Source organism: Pogona vitticeps, chromosome 4 (genome assembly GCF_051106095.1).
Source record: "Pogona vitticeps strain Pit_001003342236 chromosome 4, PviZW2.1, whole genome shotgun sequence".
Classification (NCBI taxonomy): Eukaryota; Metazoa; Chordata; class Lepidosauria; order Squamata; family Agamidae; genus Pogona; species Pogona vitticeps.
The window spans coordinates 116,878,367-116,897,397 of NC_135786.1; the positions used below are offsets into that span (position 1 = coordinate 116,878,367).

A 19,031-nucleotide genomic window follows, 5' to 3' on the forward strand; every position below is an offset into this window, starting at 1 on the left:
AAATTTCTTTTCAGTGTGTCTAAATATGAGATTACGTTCTCAGGATCATCTTCTTTTATTTGCTCCCAGTTCTGTCTAATTAAATCAAGGGGTCCTCTTTCTAAGATTTTCTGGCGGTATTTTACAGGACCCACCAACTGCTTTTGAATATCATACCCTCCTTTCATGAGGTTCACCAGTGTCTCTCTGGATAACAATCCCTGTTCAATGTGGAACCCCCCAGGTGTTTCAGGGGTTAACTGTACTTCAGACATGTTTTCAAAGCAGCCTTTTAGTGTGGAATTTGCTTGTGGTTCTTGAGAGAACGTATTGTTTTGGGGAATATCAAGTGTAAATACTTCAGCTGTGTTTCTATTGTCAGTCACTCCCTTCCCCTGACAGACACTCTTTTCTTCAGCTGCCTCTGCTTGCTCTTGATGTGACCGCGTTAGAACTAACACTCTCTTAACATGCTCAGAGAGGTCCGTACCAATCAAAACGGCCGATGGCAACTGTGAGGAAATTCCTACGCGCCAATTTCCCTGCCATCCCTGATATTGAATTGGTAATTCAGCCACAGGCAAAATAACAGTTTCTTGTCCTATCCCTTTCACTGTCATGTGTTCTTCTTTTAAAAAGTATTTTTGAGGTACAACATCTGGATGACATAGAGTCACCTGCGAACAGGAATCTTTCAGAGCCATGTATTTGTTATCTAAAACATAAATATTGTCCCCAGCCGTTTGGACTAACCCCTCCAGGTTCGTTTTAATTAAATAGCAATGTCTAATCTCTGCAAAAGGGATATGAGATTCCATATTCTCATCTGGTGTAGAGAACTCAGTTTGTGTTGCCATGGAGACTGACTCCTCCCCTGGTGTATTAACTTGTTTCTGCTGGACACAGTAAACTGCTTTAGGCTTGCTTAAATTTACTTTTTGTGGTAAAAATTCTCTATTTTCTCTGTTTTTACCACATTAGGATGCAATATGACCTTTTTCATTACATTTAAAGCAAGTTCTAACATTCCATTGATCATTTCCAACACCTTTTTCTACTTTTCCCTCCAAATTTTGCCCTCTGGCTTGGCTCTGTTCTGAGGCCTTTCCCACAAAATGGCCGCCAACCCTCTGCTGGTCTTTAAATTGTCCTCTAGGATATTGATTAGAGTCCTCCCAAGTTCTCCTCACACTTTTCCCCTCAGAAAAGCAGGTTTTTCGTATCTGGGAAATGAAATCAGCAACCTCTCCTACTTCTTTCAGATTCTTAGGTTTCTTGTCCTTGACCAAATATTTTAGTTCACCATGTAAGAGAGAATAAAACTGTTCCAAACCCACAACATCCTTCAGATCCTGAATTGTCTGAACCCCCTCTTGTAAGAGCCATTTTTCTAAACATCTGGCCAAGTTTGCCCCTAATTGTGAGTAGGATTCATCAGGTTTCTTAGATAGTGATCTGAATTTTTGCCTCAGATGTTCTGCATTTATGCCATACCTGGCAAACACTAACTTTTTGAATTCTGTGTAATCTTTGATTAATTCGATTGGCATCTCCGCATATATTTGAGCGAGGGCTCCACTAATTTGGGATCTCAATATAATCATCTTTTCAGATTCCCTCACTTGGAAATCCTCACACGCTCGTTCATACATCACAAGGAATGATTCTGGATCATCTCCCTTTCTAAAAATTGGGAATTTCTTTAGGTCTGCTTTAGATAACTGACTCCCCTCAGAGTTGTCTCCCCTATTGTTATTATTGTTTTGATTTGCCAATTCTAGCCTCCTGAGTTCAAAAGCCATACGTTCTTTCTCTAATTGGACCTCCATTTCTCTCTGCCTCATTCTTTCCTCCCTCTCCATTTTCTCTTTCTCCAATTGTAAGGCCATTTGCCTTTCCTGTAAGGCCCTTTCTTCAGCTTGGGCTTTGGCCTTCATCTCCAGCTCAAATCTCCATTTTCTGAACTCTGATGGGTCTTCCCTTGAGGACTCTCCCTCCTGAGCTGAGGTAAATCCTTTCTCAACATCCCCATTCTCACTATCTGATCCAGCTGCCATTTCATAAGGCACCTGCTCAGCTTTCTTTCCCCTAGTCAAGGGCATTTTCTACTTTTCAGGCTTATCTTTTTAACAAGCCTTGATTTTAAAAGTCCACTTTTTTTAATGTCAGTGAGTGTCTATGTTGCAATTCAGCTTCCAGCACTCATCCACTGGCAAGCTAGCAACAGTTACCAAGCTTCAGCCTCCAGCTAGGCCTCCCGTCAAAACAGAATTTTTCTTTCTGTCTCAGGCAACAAATCTCAAACACACACAGCTTCCCCCTGTCCCAGGTTCAGCTGTTTTGAGTCCCCTCAGCCTCACTGCCCTTGGCTCTGCTTTGTCCCCTCCGAGTTCTTTCTAACTCAGGACAAGCCAGCCAATCTACCACAGCTTTTGCTTTGGGCAACTCTCCACAGAAATGGTCACTACAGAGCCTCCCTGTCTTAGTTCCCAATCTGAAGCTTCAGCGCCCTCCTACTAGACTTACTCCCCGTGAGATAAGTCCTAGGAAGTTACCCACGCTTCCACTCAGATTCCCTAACTAAAGACCCCTGCTCTGGGCAGCTTTCCAGCACCAGGCTTCACTGGATCACACGTATCCCACACGCTGGACACCAATTTTATTGTGACGTGGCGGGCCACTCCACAGTCACTACCAACTCCAGGCCTCTCAGAATGCCCACCATGCCACTACACGCTCTGGCTGCCACCAACCTTTCCTTTAAATAAAAAGGACAAGGGTTTCTTCAAAAACAAAACTGGTTTATTGATTACAAAATAAAATGGGTAAATCACAGAAAGATAATTAAGGTGTAAATCACTTTCTTATTTAACCAATAACACATAGACTTTCCCTCACTGACAGATCTCACTCTAACTCAATCTCTCCCCTTTTTTATACCAGCTCCTCCCCTTCATTTCCACCCTCGGTCACACCATTGGCTGATGATTCACTGCCCAGCTGTGACGGACAGGTGAGGTCATGGCTGCCCGTTACAGCGTGCATGACTGCTATGGTTCAGCATGTTCACCTCAAAATGAGATCACTCCAGTCATGGTTCCTAGCCTTGTTCAACCTATTGACAGACTCACCACATATGCTGCTGCGAGTCACTCCAAGACTCGCCTCCCAGTGTTCATGGTGGCACTCCACTCAGAACCTGACAATGGGATGGCCCTTTCAACAACCCTGCCCACAAATTCCTGGTTACTACAGATGCCAGCCTTACCAGCTCGGGTGCCCATTGCAGATCTCTGCAAATCCATGCCTGGTGGTGGCAAAGAGAGAAGCTGCTCCATATCAACAAGCTAGAACTCCCAGCAGTAATAAAAGCCTGCAAAGCTTTCAAAAACCATTTCATTGGCAAAATGGTTCAAATAGCCAATGACAACACCACCTCCACGATGTATTATATTCTCAAACAAGGGGGAACTCACTCCCAAGTCTTTTATACCTCACTCTCGACCTGTGCAAATGGTGCCTCTCTCATCACATTTGTCTCATGGCAATACACATAGCCAGTCAAGACAACAATCTGGCAGATTTGCTCAGTCCCAAAGAATCTCAAGCCCATGAATGGGAGCTAGATCAGTCTGTTTTTCTCTCCCTCTGCAAATGATGGGGCACATCCACCGTCAACCTCTTTGCCTCCTGGGTAAACTAGAAATGTTACTGCTCCTGCATAGGAGTAGGCAAGAACTCCTGTGGAGACTCATTCATTGGCCATTGGCCCAAGGCACTTACCTGTTTCCACCATTCCCGCTCCTCCACAAAGTAGTAGTCCGTCTTCAGCAGGACAGGCCCAATGCTATCCTGATAGCCCCATGGTGGCTGCAACATTTATCATCCCACATTTATCACCTGCCCCATCTACCTCACCTGCTCACACAGAACAAAAGTCAAATTCTCCACCTAGATCTCCCTGCTCTTCATCTCGCAGTGTGGAGGAGTCGGCCTCATTGATGAATGTCATTCGTCATGCAAAGAAATGTGCTAATGAACGTGCGGCCTTAAGGTCTGACTACCTTTATCTCCAGTTTTACCCAGATAAGGTTAAAAAAATTTAGATACTTTTTTTCTACTCAAGGTTATCTCCCAGTTCCACCTATCTCAACCTTTGGGTCTTCCTTCCTTTTTTCCATCTCCTTCTACTCCTCAAGAAAGGATCATCTATATTTTGGATGTAAGAAGGGCTCTAGCTTTTTACATAGCCCGCACTCAATCCTTCAGACACTCAGCTCGATTTTTTGTCAGCTACCAACTTCCTGCCAAGGGTCTTCAAGTTACCTTGCAGAGAATATCTACGTGAGTTGTGTCTACCATCCAGCTTGCTTATCAGCTTGGTTGAGTTCCAGTGCCATAGAGTATCCACCCTCATTCTACCTCATTGGCGACATCTACAGTGTTTCTTCGGGGCGTCCCCCTACTGGAAGTCTGCACCTCTGCCACATAGTTGCAGCCATCCACATTTATCAATCATTACAGATTTGATGTTCAGCAGAACTCTGATGCTGCTTTTGGGTGTGCTGTGTTATCATCTACCTTGGTGTGACACCCTCCTCTGGGTAAGGTAGCTTCTTAGTCACCCATAATGTGATTCAAAGAGGTCATGAAGAATGTCAGGTATTAGTTATACCTGTTGAATTGTTAATCCAGTTTGCATATGGTTGTAAGTGTTTGTAAGAGTGAAATTGTAAGAAAAGTCTGCAGAAATAATGATTTAAGCAATACAGCTGTAATAGGAACTAGCTAGTAGGCTGAATTAGAACAGCTATGGAAACAAAATTCAGATGGAGCAACCTGCAAAAGTTAATCACTGATTGGCTGAAGGGTGAGATAAAGCCGACAGCTCCAGTGTACTCAATCTTGTGGGTCGAAAGGAGAAACGCTGCTGGAGGGATTTATGGCATTGGATTTACCACTAACTCTGATTTATTGGCTAAGTAAAAGGGACTAATTGCTACTCTGTATGACCCAGGACTGAACTAAATGGACTACGCTGTATGTATATGCTGCAATACTAATTCAATACAGTGGTGCCTCGCTTAATGGGTGACAGGTTTGGTAGAAACCTGGAGGAATTGTTGAATAAAATTTTCTACAATGAAATAAGTGTTTGTAAGAAATAAATAAGGCTAGAATTTATACAGCTGTGTTAATTGTAACAGCTGAGGAAGAAATCACAGGATTGGATAACCCTGGGATAAAGCTAGCAGACCTAGCACACACACTTTGTTGGTGTTGTTTTCGTGTTGCTGTTGTCGTGGTGCTGTGCTGGAAAAATCCTGGAAGAAGCCATGGTTTTGTGCTGTATATTGGAAGAGGAACTCTGGCTACTGGACTGAACATATGGTATTTGACTGCTGAACTAATTTACAAGGACACTGACTCTGATTTATGCAGTGAAATCTGTGGAAACTGCTGTATATGACTTTGTGACTGGAAACAAGGACTAAGCTGTACATGTATGTATATATCCTGTAAATAATACAACTATTCTGCTATCAACACTGCTTTATTGCTTGGCGTCTTCATCTCTCAGGGAAGTTCTTTTGGTTAGTGTCACCTGGTGCATCCTGGTAATACCACAACTCTGTCAACGGGCGCTCCGTTTAGTGATGAAATCGCTTAGCGATGATTTTTTTCGGAGCATTTTTGTGCTTCGTTTAGCGATGGTCCCTATGGGCAATTTTCGCTTAGCGATGGTTGGGACCATGCTTCGCATAGCAATTAAATTTTGGGTCCCCTGTTTCGCTTAACGATGGTTTAAACAGCCTTGTGTTTGCTGTTTTTTAAATGTTTTCCTGTTATTTATAAAGTTAAAGTTTACTGTTTAAAATGTTTGAAATCATAAAGTGCACTTAATAAACCCTTTGTTAACCAAATTTGACTATGTTCTGACTTTTAAAAACTTTCTTGTTGTAATTTTCCCCCCCATTGAAATGCATTGAATAGGTTTCAATGCATTTCAATTGGGGTACCGCGTTCTGCTTAGCAATGTTTCCTATGGCGATTTTCGCTTAAGGATGGCAATTCATTCCTATTGGAATGGATTATCCAGTTTTCAATGCATTTCAATGGGAAACCGTGTTTCGCTTAGCGATGAAATTGCTTAGTAGCGATTTTTTCAGAATGAATTAACATTGCTAAGTGAGGCACCACTGTATAAGTTTCTATTGCAAAAGCTGTCTGTCTGCTTAATATCTTCTTGGATTGCCTTAAACTCTGGTGAAGCTACGCCCTCTAGTGTCCATGACATTCCGCATTTTGCACACTGTCAAAGAAAAATGACACGTTACCTAATTGTAATTGTAATTCTTCGAGTGGACCTCTGTGATTCACACGTACTGACCTGGCCTCCCCACTGTCATGCCCTTTTCTTTATGTGGCGGTTGACCTAACTGGAGGGAGAGCCTTGCTGACATATACTGGGGGGGGGGGGGGGGAAGGGTTCTGTACTAATGTAACTTTTTGCTACCACAGAATCTCTAGAATATTCTGACAAGTCTCTGCGCATGCTCAAATTACCTCCCATAGTGTGAATCACAGAGGTCCACTCGAAGAACTACAATTACAGGTAGGTAACCTGTCATTTTGACACTTTGATAATTGTCTGCACTTCCAGTGGGTTTCTAGCATCAAAGCAGAGGAAGTCAACAAATGGTCACCTATGCAGAGGGTTGTCTAGGAGCATTAAGGGGGTGTATGAGTACATCAGGCAAGCTGGCCACTATTAACCTAATGACCCTGCATTGTTATTAAATGAGTGGCTAAAACTTTATTAAAACTTTATTTGCCTCCTTGCTGTTCTCCTTGGTTCTGGTAACAGCAAAAGCAATTACTAATGCTGTTTTAAAAGTTATTTGTGCTCAGATTTGAGTGACACCATTTCATCATATTAATAAAAGGAATCTCTAGTTTGCAGAGTTTCAGACCCTATTCCTTTTTTCTGTATTGAAGATGCAGGTATTGTGTGGTTGGCTCTTTCTTCCCTCCCCACTATGGGATAATTAGCACCCCTTAGTGAAAAATGATTATATTCTAAACTTAGCTATCTCAATAGTGAATCTCTTTTTAATGGCTTACCATCAAGGGGCAATATAGTTGATAATACCCAGTTGTGATGCCTCACCGCCAATCGGATACTAGCAGAACACAAAAAGAATCTGTTACCTTTACTTGGTGCAAAAACTGTGGGACGGAGAACAAAAAATAATAATCACTGCTGCTATCAGAAGACTAGATCTCCCAAGAAAGACTTCATGGCAGTCAGTGAACGAATCCTCCAATTTTAACTCAAAATGGTTTGAGATGTACACTACAAGCAGGTCCCTTAAGTAGATTGTGAGCGGAAAAGCAAGTTGTCCCTGTAATGTTCAAATAATGTGCTACACTCTACAGACGAATGTATTATGCATTGCAGTCCATCATTAGAAGATGGTAACGGTTTTCCAAAAACTAATTGAAGGGGAGGGAAAGGACACTTTTTCTACCCTTTCCATAGGAGTAACCCAAGTGCAAAAATTAACTGGTTTTACTGTTTTACTGATTGCAATTGTTTACTTATATTTCTCATTTTAAAAAAGAAGTAAAACCCTTAGAAGCCAAGAAGATAGCAAAGACAGGCAATTTCTGGGGTATGGGAATTGCTTTGACCCCGCCCCCACCTCCAAAGTCAATAGAGATATTATGTTCCCACTGCAGAAAAACTGCCACCGATCTTTTTACTGCCATCAAAATTACAGCAGCATGTTAAGAGCTCAGTTTTACTCAGAAACAGGTATTTCTCAGATTCATTGGGGAATGGCATGCACAGAAGGGGTCTTGCTCATCTCTGCTCTAAAAAAAGTCCTTCAGGTACTTATATTGTCAGTCAAACAAGTATGCGTACAACATGAGTTTATTTAGGTTTAAGAGGCAATCCAGAGAGGGGGATTACTCTTTGCTGTATAATTGCTGTTTTCGCTCTTTGATCCTCTAGTGGAAAAGGAAATTACACTTTTGAAAAAGGAGCTTCATTGTTGGATCAAGTCCTTGTGGATCTCAAGGTTTGGGAAAAGGTAAGGGATTTCAGTGCAAATCACAATGAGTCCTATATTAATAATTTATTTTATTTATTTTATTTATTTATTGGACTTATATACCGCCCCATAGCGCTACAAGCACTCTCCGGGCGGTTTACAATTTAATTATACAGGCTACACATTGCCCCCCCCAGCAAGCTGGGTACTCATTTTACCAACCTCGGAAGGATGGAAGGCTGAGTCAACCTTGAGCCGGCTACCTGGGATTTGAACCCTAGGTCGTGAGCACAATTTTAGCTGCAGTACAGCGTTTTAACCACTGCGCCACGAGGCTATAACATGCATATATGTGCCTCTCCTTAGGTAGATTGCATTCCTTTGAATTTCCTTGAGATCAAGAGGCCTGGTGAGTGGTTTCCCCCTGCTGAAACTGTACCCTTTATTTCATGTATGTAAATAACTAAATGTTGCTCTTCCTTGAAAAATGCGAAGTGTTGTTTGTAGGATTCCCAGTGGTCTCACATTCATTTCCTGGTCAATTTCATGTCTGCTTATATTTAACAGTGCCATGTCACCAGATGTTCTTGATGTTCATAAGAATCAGTAAAGATCAAACTGGATGGGACATAGGACACTTATGAAGTGTTTCCTGATTCTATGTCATTTTATTGTTTCTGGAGGAAGGGGGGACTTTGAGGTAAGCAGTTACTGAAGAGTGCCCTCTTCAATTTATTATTTAAATCATGTTTAAAATATTTTACCCCACCTTCCTCCTTAAAAAGGACCCAAAATGACTTACATCATTAACATCATTAACATCAAAGAGCCTCGTGGCGCAGTGGTTAAAATGCTGTACTGCAGCTAAAACTGTGCTCACGACCTGGGGTTCAAATCCCAGGTAGCCGGCTCAAGGTTGACTCAGCCTTCCATCCTTCCGAGGTCGGTAAAATGAGTACCTAGCTTGCTGGGGGGGCAATGTGTAGCCTGTATAATTAAAAAATTGTAAACCGCCCGGAGAGTGCTTGTAGCGCTATGGGGCGGTATATAAGTCCAATAAATAAATAAATAAATATAAATACAATATACTGAAAACAGTATATAAATATTAAAAAGAATCAAATGCATACCACACTAAAAATTGGTAAACAAAACCAAAACCAAAACAGATTCAAAGCAGTACAGTAGAACAATCCATTAAAAAAAACCCTACGGAGGCAGCCAGTCACTAAGGAAAGCTTTCCTGAAGATAAAGGTCTTCAACTGCTTGAAGAAGGACAGCAATGATGGGGCCAACCTGGCCTCTTGTGGGAGGGAGCTTCAAAGTTTGGGAGCAGCAACAGAAAAGGCTCTCTCCTGTGCCACAACCAAACACACCTGTGAGGGTGGTGGGAGGAGAGAAAGGCCTGATGATTTTAACATCTGAGCAGACTCATAAAGGGTCCATGACAAATTTGGATCCAAGCCATTTACAGCTTTATAAGTTAGAGCTGAGGCTAGAAAATGTTGCGAACCAGCCTCCCTCTAGGGAGCGCAGTTCGTTCGGCCAGAGAGTGTCCGGGTATTTATGTACCCCTTATCAGCTGGCTGAGTCCTAGTAACACCAGCTAGGGCGTATCATAAATCCTTTCTCACAAGTCTAACCTAAAAGATTCCCTCCTACACCTGCTTAGATCTAACAAAGTACAGTGGTACCTCACTAGACGACGACCTCGTAAAATGAATTTGCATGACAAAGTTTTGCAGTTGCTATAGCAATTCGCAAAACTGATTCCAGTGGGGGATTTTCATTTGATGATGATTTGGTCCGTGCTTCGCGGACCATTTTTTCGCACAACGATGATTTTTACAGCTGATTGTCGGCTTCGCAAAATGGCTTCCTTGTGTTTTCAGGACCCATGCTTCGCAGAACAGCCATTTTAACAGCTGATCGGTGCTCGCAAAATGTCTTCCCTATGGGCGATCTTCACAGGACGACAATGTATTTTCCCCATTGGAACGCATTAAACGTGTTTCAATGCATTCCAATAGGGAAACGGTTTTCGCATGACGATGATTTTGCTAAATAGCGATTTCAATGGGACGGATTATCATCATCATGCGGGGCACCACTGTACAGGCACTTGGTTTAGTAGTCCCTTAAGACTCACTTAAGCTCAGAAAAATAGGATTCTGTAAATAGCAATCATGGCCTCAGTCCTCCCCCTTAGGGATTCAGGATTGTCAGCCTTGCTGTTCAAGAGACCACAACTCCAATCTTTAAGATTAAATATTTTTATTGAAAAAAATAAAGTTTCATATAGAAATCAGTTTAGTGCATAAGCATTAGCATCTGAATGCATATTCAAAGATTATTACAGTTAAATAAGAAAGAATAATTCTAAGCTAAATATAAAAATAGCTAAAAATTTCTAAAAGCTTCCTTCAGGATAGGCAGAGGCAAAAAACCCCCCTCTTTGTTCTCTAGTTCCCTACATTCTCAATTCCTTACCCTAGCACATGGCACAAGGAAAAAGGAACTCAAAAAATCTTCTGGTTCGTAGGGAACACTGCACACAGTACAACTTTCATTTTTCTACATGCTAAACTCCTCCTTTCTCTTCCGTCTTCCAAGGTGTCAACCAATTATAATTCAGGGCGGTAAAGTTAGCCCCCTCCTCTCTTTCTCCGGAAAATGCAGGTGTTGTTTTGTTCCTCCTATCTCCTTCCAATTAGGATGGAATGTAGTGTCTGGTCTCTTATCTCATCTTTGCTGTACTGATCAAGAAGATTTTCTCACCATCTCTTCAGAAAAACATTCCCAGAGTTTAAAAGTTATCTTCACACAGGACAGTTCAGCTTCTATTTTACAATTCTCAAGACTATATAAACCATTTAAATTACAGGCTTTAAATCACATAATCACGATCATGACAGAAAAAAGTGGGAACCTTTGTATAATTGGATAAGAGATGAGAATATGAAAGAGTTAAAATTATGAGAAAGAAAATATGAGATATAATTTTAGATTTTAAAGGCTTAGAAAAAAATGGTAAAGATAAGTGTGAAGTAAGCTTAGTAAGAAACGTATCTACAAATGTAACAATGATATATACTGTTCTCTATCACATTCTGTATTTTTATGTACCCCATTAACCTGATCCAAATCCCCTTCCCTGTGATCTTCCCTTACCCAATAGAAAATTAATATTTTTTTTAAAATATAGATTTGTAAGTTAGAGTCAGCACTTTGAAATGTGCCTGGAAAAAGATTGGCAGCCAGTGGAGCTGCTGTAACAGAGATGTTATGTGATCATTGTAACCAGACAGATTAAAAAACACTGGATGCTGTGTTTTGGATCCACAAAAGTTTCCAGACACTTTCCATAGGCAGCACTGCATAGAGCCCATTACAGTAATTCAATGGGATGTAACAGGCATGTGTCGCCATGGCCTGTTAACACCTCTCCAGGAACAGGGACAACTGGCACATTCAAAGAATCATACAATTGTGAAGTTAGAAGGGGTCATCAAATCCGACCTCCGGTTCGATGCAGGAATACAAATAATAGGATCTCTGCCAGGTGATTATCGAAGTTTTTCTTAAATGCCTCCAGTGTTGGAACATTCACTGCCTCTCGAGGCAGTTGGTTCCACTGTCTTACGGCCCTAATAGGAAATTTTTCCTGACATTCAATTGAAATCTGTCTTCCTGTAACTTGAGCCCATTGTTGCATGTCCTGCACTCCGGGATGATCGAGAACAGATCTTGCCCCTCCTCTGTATTTAAATATTCAAATATGCCTTTCAAATATTTGAAAAGTACAATCATATCACCCCTCTGTCTCCTTTTCTCAAGGCTAAACATGACCAGTCCTTTCAGTCTTTCCTCTTAAGGCTTGGTTTCTAGCCCCCTGATCATCCTTGTTGCCCTCCTCTGAACTTGTTCCAATTTGTCAGCATCCTTCTTGAAGTGTGCTGTGCAGAACTGGACACAAGACTCGAGGTGAGGCCTAATCAGTGCTGAATAGAGGGGGACTAGCACCTCTCAGGATTTGAAAACTATACTTCTGTAAATGCAGCCTAAAATAGCACTTGCCTTTTTTTCAGCCACATCACACTGTTCACTCATATTCAGCTTGTGATGTACAACAATTCCAAGATTCTTCTTGCTTGTAGTTTTGCTGAGCCAGGTACCCCCCATCTTGTAACTGTGCATTTGGTTTCTTTTTCTGAGGTGCAGTACTTTGAACTTACCCCTGTTGTATTTCATTCTGTTGTTTTCAGCCCAGTACTCCAGCCTATCAAGATCATTTTGAATTTTGTTTCTGTCTTCCAGGGTATTAGCTAGTCCACATAATTTTGTGTCATCTGCAGCTTTGACAAGCATTCCCTGCACTTCCTCATCCAAGTCATTAGTAAAAATGTTGAAGAGCACCAAACCCAGGACTGAGTCTTGGGGTACCCCACTTGTTACCTCCTCCCACTTGGAGAAGGAGCTGTAAATCATTGCCCTCTGAGTACTATTCTGTAGCCAATTGTGCATCCACCTGACACTTGATATATCCAGCCCACACATACAGTAGTTAGCTTGCTAATCAGAGTTTAAAGGGGCATTCTGTCAAAAGCTTTGCTCTAAAGTCAAGGTAAACTATGTCTACAGCATTTCCTCTATTAGGGAGGTTACCTTTTCAAAAAATGGGATCAGATGAGTCTGGCAAGATTTGTTCTTGACAAATCCATGTTGGCTTTTATTTATTGCTGCATTGTTTTCTAGGTGCATTTTACAATAAAAACAGATATGCTTTGATTGTATTCCTGCATTGAGCAGGGGGTGGACACGATGGCCTTGTAGGCCCCTTCCAAGTTCACTTTTCTATGATTTCTATGATAATTTTTTCAAGAATTTTCCCTGGGATTGACGTCAGGCTTACTGGCCTGTAGTTCCCAGGTTCCTCTTTTGTGCCCTTTTTGAAGATAGGGACAACATTAGCTCCTGAGAGTTCTTTCGGTACTCTCGGATTTGAACTCGTTCAAGGTGGTAAGGTATTCCTTGACTATTCGCTTATCAATCTCCAGCTGCAATCCTGTCCCCTCTACTCTCACTTCACCTTTGTCTGGAGGTTAATAGTTTGTCCTTTGGGAAAAGACTGAGATAAAACAGGAATTGAGCACCTCTGCCTTTTCTTTGTCATCTGTTATCATTCTTCCATTCCCATTGAGTAGCTGTGCCACTAGTTCTTTTGTTTGTATTTTGTGTCACACATACCTGAAGAATGCTTTTTTGTTGCTTTTAGTGTCTTTAGTTAATCTCAGCTCATTCTCAGGTTTTGCTCTCCTAATACCATCCCTGCATTTCCTTGCTACTTGTCTGTACTCTTCCTTGGTGACCTGGCCTTCTTTCCACCTCTTATACATGTTTTTTGTTTTGTTTTGTTGGCCTTTTTTGCTACTTCCCACCTCTTTTTCTTGTTGGAATTGTTTGTAGTTGTGCTTTTAGAATTTCTATTTTTATATAGAAACTCCCACCCTTCCTAGATTCAATTTTTATGTTTGGATCTCCTGCTATGGGACCTTAATCATCTTTATTGAATGTGTGGTCCATTCTGAGTTGATTAAAATTGGCTTTTAAAAAAATCCAGCATACGTGTGTGGCTATACTCTGCTTTGGTTTTCTTTAAAATCTAGAATTCTAGTAGAATATGGTCCCTCTCACCCAGAGTTCCCCTTACTGCTACTTCCTCCTCCACGTTGTCTCAATTGGTTAGAATCAAGTCAAGGATAGCTAGTCCTCTAGTTTCTTTCTCCACTTTTTGTAGGAGAAAAGTATCAGCCACAAAGCCAGGAATTTCTTGGAAGGACCATACTTTGCACAATTTGCCTCCTGTAGTGTTTCAGTTCAGGGCTCATCTGAGACCAATGTGTAATTACTGAAGGATCCTAGCTAAGGACTCCAGCTAAAGACTCCAGCATAATGTAAAGGCATGGACTCCCCATATAAGGCAGGCTCCCATGAGGAATCGATGCAGGAAACAACTGTTATTTTTACCTGCAATCTGCTTTGGTGTTTCCTGGAGCGATCTTGACTGTTGGACTTGGACCTGGACTTCTCTTTGTGATTCCTTGACTCCTCTAGCATTATTACTGCTGGTTTTGACTGATTCTCTGGCTTCTGACCTTGGACTGGCTTATTGGACTCTGCCTTTCATTTACTGAAGTAAATCACGACACCTCCCAGCAGATATCCGGATAATTGAAATCTCCCCTCACTACTACATTGGGTCTGACATCCTTGCAATTTTGATTTTTCAAAAGTTTCATCTGCTTCCTCTCCTTCATTGGCCGGGTGGTAATAAACTCCAACTATCATGTTCCTTTTGTTTTTTGCCCCAACCAGACTGATCCAGATGCTCTCAATGGGACATCTAATCTCCTCCTCCTGTATTTCTGTGCAGGAATGTGTATTTTTTTACATATATTGCAACTCTACTTCCCTTTCTATTCACTCTGTTCTTTTTGAACAATTTGTACAGGTATTCTTAAATTTCTATATACTAGTTGTTGGAGTCATTCCACCAAGTTTCAGTTATTTCTATTAAGTCATAGTTGCCCTCCTGAACTAAAATTCATCTTTATTTGTTTCCCATACTCCTGCATTCATATATAGACTCTGGAGATTGTGTGATTTGTGACCTGTTTATCTTTGTACATTTTAATGAATATTGCTATTAATGTTAATGTTATTATTTACCCACATTATAACTGTGTGGTCCATTCCTCTTATTGTACTCAAGGTTTCATCTGTCTTTACCTCTGTGCTTGCATCTCTTCCAATGCAGTTTAAAGCCCTTCTGATGAAGTTCTTCATGCTATAGCCAAACACATTCTTCCCAGTCCTTGTGAGGTGCAAGCCATCTCAAAAAGTCCGTCTTCAAGGAAGCTTAGCCAGTGGTCCTGAAAACCAAATCCCTCACATCGACACCACCTTTATTCCATCTCCTGTGCCCCATGTGACAGCTGCTGCTGCTGCTCAAGAGTTCTGTCAATGTATGCTTCATCTTCCCTTATAACCGTTAGTGTCGCTACTTGGTGCTCCAGTTCTCTCACTTTTTTCTAACTGTGTCACTAGTTTGCACTTGTTACAGGTGTACGCCGCGTTACACTCAGAAACAAAGACAAACAGCACTTTGCAGTTTACTACCACTGAATTGTCTCAACCTCGATAATCCCGTAGCCTTTTTCTTTCAACTGATTGTTTATGAATGCCCATCCATTTTATTTTGCTATTTTGTCACAACTGGCACATTAGTTTTAACTGTGCAAAGGCATTCTTGGCCTTTGGTTATATCTTAACACCTGAGCAAGATCTTAAAGAGAGATGCGGTCCTTGAGATAACTTGAATCAAAGCATTTAAGGCTTTATAGGTTAGAATCAGCACTCTGAATTGTGCCTGGAAATGGATTGACAGTCAGTAGAGCTGCTGTAACAGGGTTTATGTGATCCCTTTGACCAGCCCCAGTTAGCAATCTGGCTGCCATGTTTTGGACCTGCTGAAGTTTCTGTAGTATTTAATCATTTCTCAAATAATTCTTTTAAACAAACATTTTCCCCACCCCTCACTTATTTTCCCAGTAGTGTACAAGCACACCAACTGCATATTCCCTTTTTCCCTTTGTGGAATACAGTGGTTTAGGGAGGACAGAGCAATACTTAGTGAGCAAATGGCCCACATGGAAAAAATTGAGCACATGTACCCCAAAGAGATACAATAACGTGGTGGATGTTCTTTGTTTTTTAAGTCTGTATACTCTTCAAGTACAGTGGTGCCTCGCTTAGCGATTGCTCCGTTGAGCGATGAAATTGCTTAGTGATGGGGTTTTGGCCATCGCCAGAATGATCGCTTAGCGATGGCCCCCATGGGGAAAAATCGCTTTGCGATGATCGTGGTGAAGTGATCATCGCAAAGCCCCCATTTTCGGCCAGCTGATCGGCGGTTCCAAAATGGCCGCCGGAAAAACAAAATGGCCGCCCGCTGTTTTGCCTCGCTTTAGAGGCACCGAAAATGGCCGCCCCATGGAGGATCTTCACATAAGGTCAGTTTTGAAGCCCATAGGAACGCATTAAACATGTTTTAATGCATTTCTATGGGCTTTTTTATTCCGTTTAGCGATGAAATCGCTTAGCAACATTTTCCTGGAACGGATTAACATCACTAAGCGAGGCACCACTGTACTCAGTATATTATAGTGGATAGAGTGACAGACCACGATTCAGGAGACTTGGGTCCAAATTCCTGCTTGGCTATTGAAACTTACTTGGAGGTTGGCACTCCTTAGATATTTTGCTTACCTTGAAAGACCTACCAGGGTTGCTGTATCTCAGCTCTGACATGAAGGCACATAACACACAACATACTCTGTGAGTGTCCTGTGCATTTTGTGTCATTTGGTCCTAAAGCTATGAGAGATGTAAAACACTATAGTGTTCAATCCTGGGAAAAGTTTTCAGGAGATGATGGTGTGTGCTGTTTTTCCTTTCAGATGTTGAATGAGGAGTTGGCACAATATGGGGGAAATATGATCCTTGTCAGACAAGAGCCTCTCAAGACAGTTGCTGATCTACAGAAACAGTGGGTAGACCTAGGGATTTCGGTGCTTGGCCGTCACAAAGATCTCCATGGCAAAATGCCACCTTGGTTGAAAATGCTGGAGGAGATAAACAGAAACTCTAACAATCTCTGTGAACAGTATCGCATAAGAATTTGTGGGGAGAATGGTGAGAAATGTTTGGGCTTGCCCTAAAAGGTTTCATAGAGCTATTTCTCATAAAGTGAAACTTTCTGTTATGTATTATTAGTCCAGTCTCAAGTATCCAGAATACTTTGGAAGCATGTTCCTGTGTATACTTTCAAGCAGTAAAGCCTTATGCAGACTTACGTCACTTATGACATCAAAGAGAATTTTTTCTCTAAATTAGGCATGCTAAAAGAGCACATCTGACCAACATGAAATAAAGAGAAGTTGGAAGCAACGTAATGAAGAACTGAACAGAAGACAAAGAAGAAGAGTCCTGTCGTGAAGAACCTGATGTTTTAGAAAACTATGTGAAAGCTGCTCTTAAAGCACCTGGAAGAAATAAATCACCATCAATACATGGTGTACTAATATAACTATTCCAGGCTACAGAGACTGAATCTGTCAAAATCCTAAGGTACTAGCTATCACATTGCAAATATATGTTGGCTTCTGTAGCCAGGTGATCATGCTGTGCTTTGTAGACTGCAGCAACACCTTTCACTATGTGAGTCGTAAAAAGCTATGGATCACTTTATGGCAAATGGGTGGGGCTCAATATTTGATTTTCCTGGTGTGTAACCTGTACTCCAAACAATGTGTTGGAACATATTATGGAAAAACAGAATGATTTCCAATAGGCAAAGGTGCCAGACAATCATTTGTTTTATCTCCCTCTCTTCTGTATGTGCGCAGAATATATCATATGGAAGGCTTTACTAGATCCAGATGAAGAAGAAGTGAAAATGGATTAAAAAACATCAATAATGATATATGTTGTCCATTCTGCAATCAGTAGCAGAAAGCGCAATGACTTGAAATGACTATTGATGAAAATGAAATAAAAATTGCAAAAGCAGGACTGTAGTATTAAGAAGACAAAAGAAATGTTTACAGAAGAACTATATAATGTCAATACTGACATTGAAGGAATTGAAAATGTTAAAGATTTTCTATAGTTTGGTTAAATCATAAATCCAAATGGAAACTGCAGTCAGGATTTGGAAAAGCTAAAATTCAGTGAACATCAGGAATAGTGAAAGTCAAGAACAACAGGGAATGCTGGGAATAACAGTAGTTGCTAGATAGGAACCCTGTCGTAATACTTTGCCTTAGGCATTAAGCAGCTTATTGAAGTGGCACAAATCTGATCACTGGTTGTCAACAGAAGAAGTAACCAAGTATTTGATTAGTCAACTCCTCCATAAGTTCCATTAATTCAAATGTGCTTGTTCTGGTTGCAACTTAATTTAACATAGTAAATGATTCAACAGGACTAATCTAGTGTAATTTCTTACACTAAGCAACAGGATTTCAGGTACTCAAACTGAAATATCTTAGTTGACTACTGCTAGAGATATAATACGTTCAATCCTGTCTTCACACGATGCTTGCTTAAAAAAACCACACCCTTTTCTGTTTGATATTTGTTTCCAGGGTCTGCCAGGATTTTAACAAGTTTGGTCCACAGTTTGGAGAATTGGACATTCAAGCTGTTAGCTAGCAAGCAGAAGTCTGGTGCACATGAAGCTGACTGGATAAAGTTTTTCCAAAATGTTTCTGAATGGCTGGCTCAGATAGACGATCTGTTAAAGTTTATTGGTACCAGTGAAACTCCAGAGGAACGAAGGCGCAGAACATTTAAGATTGTCCCGTAAGATGAAATTGCTCTCTGAACTGTATCTTCCTCTCTTAACCACTTTATTTTATCTGGATGAATCTTTTCTTTTGCTACAAACTTTCAGGTGATGGAATCCTTCTCTTCTAAATCATCAGCTGACACCTGATGCAAAACTATCAAGGCATCAAATGACTGCTAAGAAATAGTTTTTAATACTATGCAGAACTCCAGTTATATTGGCCTAATCCATTGTTGCCACCTGCCCAAACTAAAAATCAGGCAAAGGGTCTTTGACCACCTTTTTCTACTGGGAAGAGGAAGAGAGATTGGCAGAGTTCTCCCTTTTGTGCTGCTACTCTCTGTAGCGATCACCCTGCTTTGGCTCATGTTGGAGGATTATTGCATGCACCAATGGGAGCTGTTGGGAGGTTAAGCCAGATAAACTAGAAGGGAGGGGTGAGGCAGAGAGGAGGAGCTTAGTTAGTGAGTTACAGTCAGAGATGAGAGTCTGAAATGAAAAGTTAGTCTGTGGGAGTTAGAGAGAGTTGTAGAGCAAGGAGTTAAGGTAGGCAGTTAAGAATGTGGAATTTATAGAGAGT

General features: G+C 41.1%; 1 protein-coding gene and 2 long non-coding RNA genes across 3 annotated transcripts in view; 1 reads left to right on the forward strand and 2 right to left on the reverse strand.

The window, feature by feature from the left end:
* LOC144588873 (uncharacterized) overlaps window positions 1-19,031 on the reverse strand; it is a 550,407-nt gene that overhangs the window by 280,904 nt on the left and 250,472 nt on the right. The gene's annotated exons all lie outside the window — the stretch shown is intronic.
* Window positions 1-19,031, forward strand: part of AXDND1 (axonemal dynein light chain domain containing 1) — a 130,868-nt gene that overhangs the window by 69,218 nt on the left and 42,619 nt on the right. Inside the window, exons 14-16 of the mRNA XM_020789787.3 lie at window positions 8,000-8,078; window positions 16,560-16,794; window positions 18,249-18,465. Coding sequence (XP_020645446.3) covers window positions 8,000-8,078; window positions 16,560-16,794; window positions 18,249-18,465 — 531 coding nt within the window. The remainder of the gene's footprint in view (window positions 1-7,999; window positions 8,079-16,559; window positions 16,795-18,248; window positions 18,466-19,031) is intronic.
* Window positions 1-19,031, reverse strand: part of LOC140706756 (uncharacterized) — an 82,100-nt gene that overhangs the window by 44,692 nt on the left and 18,377 nt on the right. The window lies entirely within an intron of this gene.